Raw genomic sequence first — 6,763 nt, 5'->3', positions numbered from 1 at the left:
ATATATATATATATATATATATATATATATATATATATATATATATAGGATTAAGATCAAGGGAGAACCCTAAAAAATAAAAAAACCAAAGAGTTAGATTGAGATGATCCAACCAATGTTGTTAAAAATGTGGTTATAACCATTTTTTAATTAACATATTTTCCCCAAAATTTTTAATTAACACCAGATGATCACTTTTTTTTTAATTTGACATTCGATCATTTTGATATATATTTCCATCCGTTTTTTCATGGTTCTCCGGTTCTTTTATTTTTCACGGTTCTTCCTTGATCTTTACCCCATATATATATATATATATATATATATAGATATATATGTGTGTGTTTGTATATATTGTAAGGGATCCTATATATATATATATATATGTCTCTCTGTATATATATAGATATATATGTGTGTGTTTGTATATATTGTAAGGGATCCTATAAACTATTAAAAGAATAAGATGGAGTGAGATGCATGACCCTTGAGATATTGAAAGACCCCACAAACAACCCCTGATTCCTTCTCTTCCCTTCCCTTCTCTTCTCTCATCCCACATAAAGCTTTCATTTTTTTGCCTTTGTTCTTTGCAAGAACTCACCATCTCTCTCTCTCTCTCTCTTCTTTACTTTTCTCTCTCCCTCTCTCTCTCTCTCATCTCTCTCCAAATACCACCTTTATTCTCCCTAGACCTCACCCCTTAAAAGAAGACGATCCCCCTCTTGATCCTCCTTGTGTTCACAAACAACACCTCTCTCTCTCTCTCTCTCTCTCTCTCTACACTTGAGTAGTGTTTGAAACCCTAGATAAAGAAACAGGAAAATTTAGGGTGCAACCCTCTTTCTTATCTGTTGTTGATCTTTGTTCCAGCATATACACAAAAACCCTATTCAATTCCTCTCTTTTATTAAGGTTTCATTTCTCATATATATATATACTACTCTTAAATCTTGATCATATACATATATATATATATATATTCGATCTGTATACGTACAAAAATGATGGCGTCTGCCTCCGAGTTGAGTCTTGAATGCAAACCCCATAGCTACTCCATGCTCTTGAAAACAATCGGCGATCAACAATTAAGCAACACCCATGATCAAACTCAAAAGATCGAAGAGTTCCTCTCGCGTCTTGAGGAAGAACGACTCAAGATCGATGCTTTTAAGCGCGAACTTCCCCTTTGCATGCAACTCCTCACCAATGGTATAGTGTGTATATATGCATATATATACATATAAATATATATATATATATATATATATATATATAATCTCTTGATATTTGATTTCGATTTTGATTAAATTGGTTGTAAATGTACATTAATTTAAGTTGCATGCATAATAACTTGTAGTGATATGTGTGATATTTTCTGTAAAAAAGCTCAAGAGATTGCATCCAATTTATTGAACTTTTGTTTGATTAATAACTTATAAATGATTCCAATTCATAACTTTTAGGGTTTTCATGAAAAAAAATGTTGATTCACATGTGATTATGCAATCTTTTTTGTCTTTTGCTTTACATGTGCCTTCATGTAACTTTAAATTTTAATTGGTTTTTTTTTTCAAATTTTAAGATCATTCAAAAGCAACCCATGATTCAAGATTTACCCTCAATTTCAAATTCAAAATTTTATGTACAAATATTTGATTTTGATTTTGTTTTTTTGGATCTTGGTTTGATGTTTTGTGATCTTTTTGTAGCGATGGAGACATCGAGGCAACAATTACAAACATACCGTGCGAATCAGGGTTCACCGGTGTTGGAAGAATTCATACCCTTGAAGAATTCGAACCCTGAAGGACCGGAAAAGATGGCACTTTCGAGCGTCTCTGATAACAAGGCGAATTGGATGACCTCTGCCCAATTGTGGAGTCAGGCTAGCAGTACCACCACCACCACCACCAACGCCACTGCCACGGCCGGCACCACCACTGATACAAAAATAACGCAAAATTCAACTGTTTTTACAACAACAGCAAATGAAACCGATATCAGTTTCAATGCGAATAAGCAAAGAAACAACGGAGCGTTTCTTCCATTCTCGAAGGAGAGAAACCCATCCTGCCCGACTCCGGCTTTAACGTTGCCGGATTTGGCACTTGCTTCTGGTGATAAAGATGATCATGAAGATAACAAGAGTTGTTTGAGGGAGAACAGTTCTATCAAAGGCGGTAATGGTGATATTTCCGATAACCAAACCATCACCACCACCACCACCGCCGCCGGAGCCACCACGAGTTCGCAGACTCATAGGAAAACAAGGCGGTGCTGGTCGCCGGACCTCCACCGGAGATTTGTCAATGCTCTTCAGATGTTAGGTGGTTCTCAAGGTGAATTTACCAATATCGTCCCATCTTCATTTCAAAGAAACTTAAATATAAAATATATTTAATTCCTATAAATTTTATGATATTTCATAATTATATCATGATTAATAAATCATTAACTGATATTTATATGAATAATTATCAACAGTTGCCACTCCTAAACAAATCAGAGAGCTCATGAAGGTTGATGGTTTGACCAATGATGAAGTCAAAAGCCATTTGCAGGTCTCTATCTCTCTCTCTCTCTCTACATATATATATATATATATATATATATTTGCGGTTTTATTAAGGAACTCGACCATTATTACAAACTATGTAAACCAATCTTAACCGTTCATCTAGTCTAATGAATATCTGATTCAACGGTGTGTCTTGATAATTTCTTATTATAAAAAGTTAGATCACATGTAAATGAACTATGATAATCTTTTATAAATATCCAAATCATAATAAATAAACTCTCATCATTTCATAAATATCTCAATTAATTGATTTGTATAGTTTATACTAATGGTTAGATTTGTAAAATATATATATAGGGTTGGGCTCACGTGAGACCGTCTTCTTTTTTTGTGAGACCACAAAATTAATACTGAAATTTCTCAGCAAAACATTATGAAGGTAAAAAAATTCAAACATTCATAGCAAAAACACTGTGAAAACTTTACCTTCATAGTGGTTTTTTCGAAGGTTTGATGTTATTTAGATGGTCTCACGAAAACAGTATGATCTTACGTCATCGTAAGTAAATTCATGAAATTGTTAATCTTGTTTGTGTGTGTGTGTAAATTCATATTCTCATCTTGTCGTACAAACCATACAATGATGCGATGTTGTACTTGAGATGTACAGCAAAACTACAGAAACGTCTTTTTGCTTATTTTTTTAGTTTCTGGAATTAATTTATGTTTTTTATTCGACACTTTTTACAGAAATACAGACTTCACACAAGAAGACCAAGTCCAAGCCCACAATCCGCCGGCAACGCAGCACCGCAGCTGGTGGTCCTCGGCGGTATATGGGTGCCACCGGAATACGCCACCGCTGCCGGAGCACAAACCCTCTACACCACCCACCCCAACGCCACCACCACCAACACACATTACTGTACACAACAACTCCCCCAAGACTTCTACCCTACCCCCGTCCTACCACCACCACAACCACCGCACCACCACCACCACCACCATAATACCACCACCACCACCAACCTCCACCACCAGCTCCACCACATGTATAAACCCTCCTCCCACACTACCCAGAGCCAGCCGGACTCCAACGGCCGCGGCGGCACCACCACCACCACCACCGGCGGTGGCAACCGGTCGGAGAGCATCGAGGATGGGAAGTCGGAGAGCGGCGGCAGCTGGAAGGCGGACAGTGGTGGAGAAACGAAGGCGTTGATTTTGAGGGACGAATGTGAAGAAAGCAATGGGAGTGAGATAACACTCAAATTCTGAGGTTAATTATAATTAATTAGCAATTAGATTAAATATTAGTTTTAATTAATTAACTAAAATTCTGGTGCTATAAATCAGGTATTAAGATTTTAGGGTATAGAGTGAGAGGCCAGGGGTAAAAAGGGCATAATCAGAAAGTGACAGTTTGTTTTTTGGTTTTTTAAATCACAATTTGTATGCTTTTTTTAAGGATTTTCTAATGATTAAAGTACAAATATTGGACCATTTGGCTTTTGGTGGTCTTTTGTTTTGACGGATTTGCCCTTTTTGTTTGTTAAATTATTGCATTTATATGTATGGGGTGGGTTAAATGAACTCATTACAACAAGATGGTCTCATGTGATCCCAAGTCTTGTTATACATCATATATAGCATAAATTTACCCGATTAATACGATGGACTATTTCAAAACAATATTGTTTACTTCCAGTCCCATATGCTAAATTAGTCAGTTCGGCCTTTCTTAAAATAGCAAGAACTAAAGCATTAAGAGTAAGATTGGTACGTCAACAAGACCAAACAAAACTAGATATGACTGAACAGACAAAAGATGGATAAGCAGGTAAAAGAATTCTAGAACATCTTACGGTTTTACTATATGGGTTGATTAGGAAATTACTGATCTTGTCATATCTACCTTATTTTCTGTTGGAACAAAACAAAGGCATTTTTGTCCCACTCCACTCGGGTCTTGTCTTGTCTTAATCTAATGTCGCACCAAATGTGAGACAACAAGTTCTTGTATTATCTTGTCCTGTACCGTCTAGTCCAACACGGGTTCGGCCCTACATAGAAGGATACAGTGGCACGGGCCACTGCTTCATGGTTCCTTCGTAAAGGGAAAAAAAATTCGTTTTTGAATAGTGTCACTATATCGTTTTGTTGGTGCCACGATATAGTTTTTGAAACTGAAATGTTTGGGCAAAATTTAAGGGCAAATATGGTAAATGTTCCTACCTTTGTACAAAATGCCTAGGTTCGAGTCCTATTGGCAAACTTGTTCTTTTAGTTTCAATTTTGGAGTTCTTTTATATACTTCGTGTATTTTTAAAAATATACATTGACAAACACGAACATTGGTCTCTTTTTTTTTGGATTAACCTAGATATCCAACCTGCTAAGCGAGCCGACTAATCCTAGAACGACCACCTGCTTTGCAAATAGCTCATAATCACCACATTTGAACCTCCGTGGCCACAAAGGGATTTTTATTCCTCTTTGGATTTGAACCTGAAACCTCCTGGTACTTTGACCTTTGAAGTCAAGCTCAAACCAATCAGACACCACCCTTGTGGTTAAATATTGGTCTCTTCTATGCAACACAGGGAACAACCAACAAATTTATACTAATTTTGTGATGTTTTTCTTTAGATATTTTTTTATAGTCAAATAGTACACCACTTGAGAAAATTTCTGGATCCGCCAATATTCCATCTTACCGAACACGGGGGTGCTTAACTTGGGTATTAATAGGTGAAGAATACGCTTTGATTCGATAAAATGCAATAAACGATCACTTAAAACCGAATAAATATCCATACCCTAATTACATTCCCACAGACGGGGTGATTTTCTCAACGATCTCATTTCTTATCATACGCGTTATCATTCATATTCCCTTAAATCGAACAAAAAAAGAGTAGTTAATAGCAAGCACGGGGGGATCCATTCTATTACCGCTTCATTCCATCGTTTATGGTGTGAAAAATTATAGAGTCGTGAAAGTGTCACCGTATTATTTTGTTGTGTGCAACCATATATATTTTAAAACTATAATGACGACATAAATTTACCTGAAACTACAATGACGACATAAATTTTCCCTTGGTAGAGTTCGTTTGCGCGGCTCTTCTCCCCCCTCGGGACTTCGAAATATTTTGGGTCCGACCCTGATCGCAGATCAAGAACCCTTTCTTGCTTTCTACCAAAGATTATAACCAACCTTACCTCCATAACCCACAAAACATTTACACAAACTTGGTTGGTTTCAACATCTATTTGTGATTTAGAAATATATCTACAATGAAAACAAGAAACTGAGTTTGCATTTGAAATGACAATAATGACCCTAGTCGAAAAGTGGTTATTACATAATCATCCGGTGTTAACCATTGGCATTAGCCAGGAGTCCATCTGTGTCCACTCCATTGTGATTTTCTAGTTCTTTCATTGTTGACCCTACAAGTAACTGCAAGAGCAATGGGGTGGAAGATGATCAATATATCGATGCATATCAAGATTGCAGAAAGTGAGGTTATAATAGTAATTCCAGAGTTTTAGGAGGTTATAAGGGGAAGACCAAACTTTAGGGGTATGGTTGACTGTGACTATTTTTGGGTAACTGAGGGCCAGCTTACGAGCACCAACTAATCCTCGGGAGACCACGAATGACCCGAAGTCATCGCAGGTAAACCTCCATAGCCACAAGGCTTTGGCAGCACTGGATTCGAACCCGGAGAAGATAAGATTCCACTACACCCCCCCTCCTTGGGTTGAAGACCCCCGAATTGAACCACAAGGGTGGTGCCTGATTGGTTTGAGCTTGACTCCAAAGGTCAAAACTACCAGGAGGTCTCAGGTTCAAATTCAAGGAGAAATAAGAATCCCCTTGTGGCCACAGAGGTTCAAAATGCGGTGACTTCAGTCTATCTGCAAAGCAGGTGGTCGCCCTGGGATTAGTCGGCTCTCATAGCGGGTTGGATATCCAGGTTAATCAAAAAAAAAAAACCCCGAATTGTGAATAGGTGTGTGTGAAAAAGTTCTAACCCGATAGGAGTAAGTTTGTATCACATGAGATTTTACTCTAAAGTCACATATGACTTGACCCTTCTTGCAAGTTGACTGTCTTCTCGTTTTTAACCCGAGAGGTACAAAAAACTTGCCAAAAGATTTGGAACTACACATGAACACTTTCATCTAAATACATGTATATATATATATATATATATATATATATATATA

The 6,763-nt window shown here is 37.1% G+C and overlaps 2 protein-coding genes across 2 annotated transcripts in view; one reads left to right on the top strand and one right to left on the bottom strand.

The window, feature by feature from the left end:
* Nucleotides 1–1,004: 1,004 nt before the first annotated feature.
* On the top strand, nucleotides 1,005–3,802 carry LOC112501296 (myb family transcription factor EFM). Its single transcript, XM_025105008.1, has 4 exons — nucleotides 1,005–1,212; nucleotides 1,713–2,342; nucleotides 2,488–2,564; nucleotides 3,275–3,802. The coding sequence occupies exons 1-4, from the start codon at nucleotides 1,005–1,007 to the stop codon at nucleotides 3,800–3,802; spliced, it is 1,443 nt and encodes a 480-aa protein (XP_024960776.1).
* A 1,981-nt stretch (nucleotides 3,803–5,783) lies between these two features.
* LOC112500751 (serine/threonine-protein kinase fray2) overlaps nucleotides 5,784–6,763 on the bottom strand; it is an 11,252-nt gene continuing 10,272 nt past the window's right edge. The window contains exon 9 of the mRNA XM_025104322.1: nucleotides 5,784–5,990. Coding sequence (XP_024960090.1) covers nucleotides 5,907–5,990 — 84 coding nt within the window. The 3' untranslated portion in view covers nucleotides 5,784–5,906. The remainder of the gene's footprint in view (nucleotides 5,991–6,763) is intronic.

Source organism: Cynara cardunculus (genome assembly GCF_001531365.2).
Source record: "Cynara cardunculus var. scolymus isolate 2C chromosome LG 17, CcrdV1, whole genome shotgun sequence".
Lineage (NCBI taxonomy): Eukaryota > Viridiplantae > Streptophyta > Magnoliopsida > Asterales > Asteraceae > Cynara > Cynara cardunculus.
Note: the sequence above shows the minus strand (reverse complement) of the source record. Positions and strands in the feature narration are given on the sequence as shown.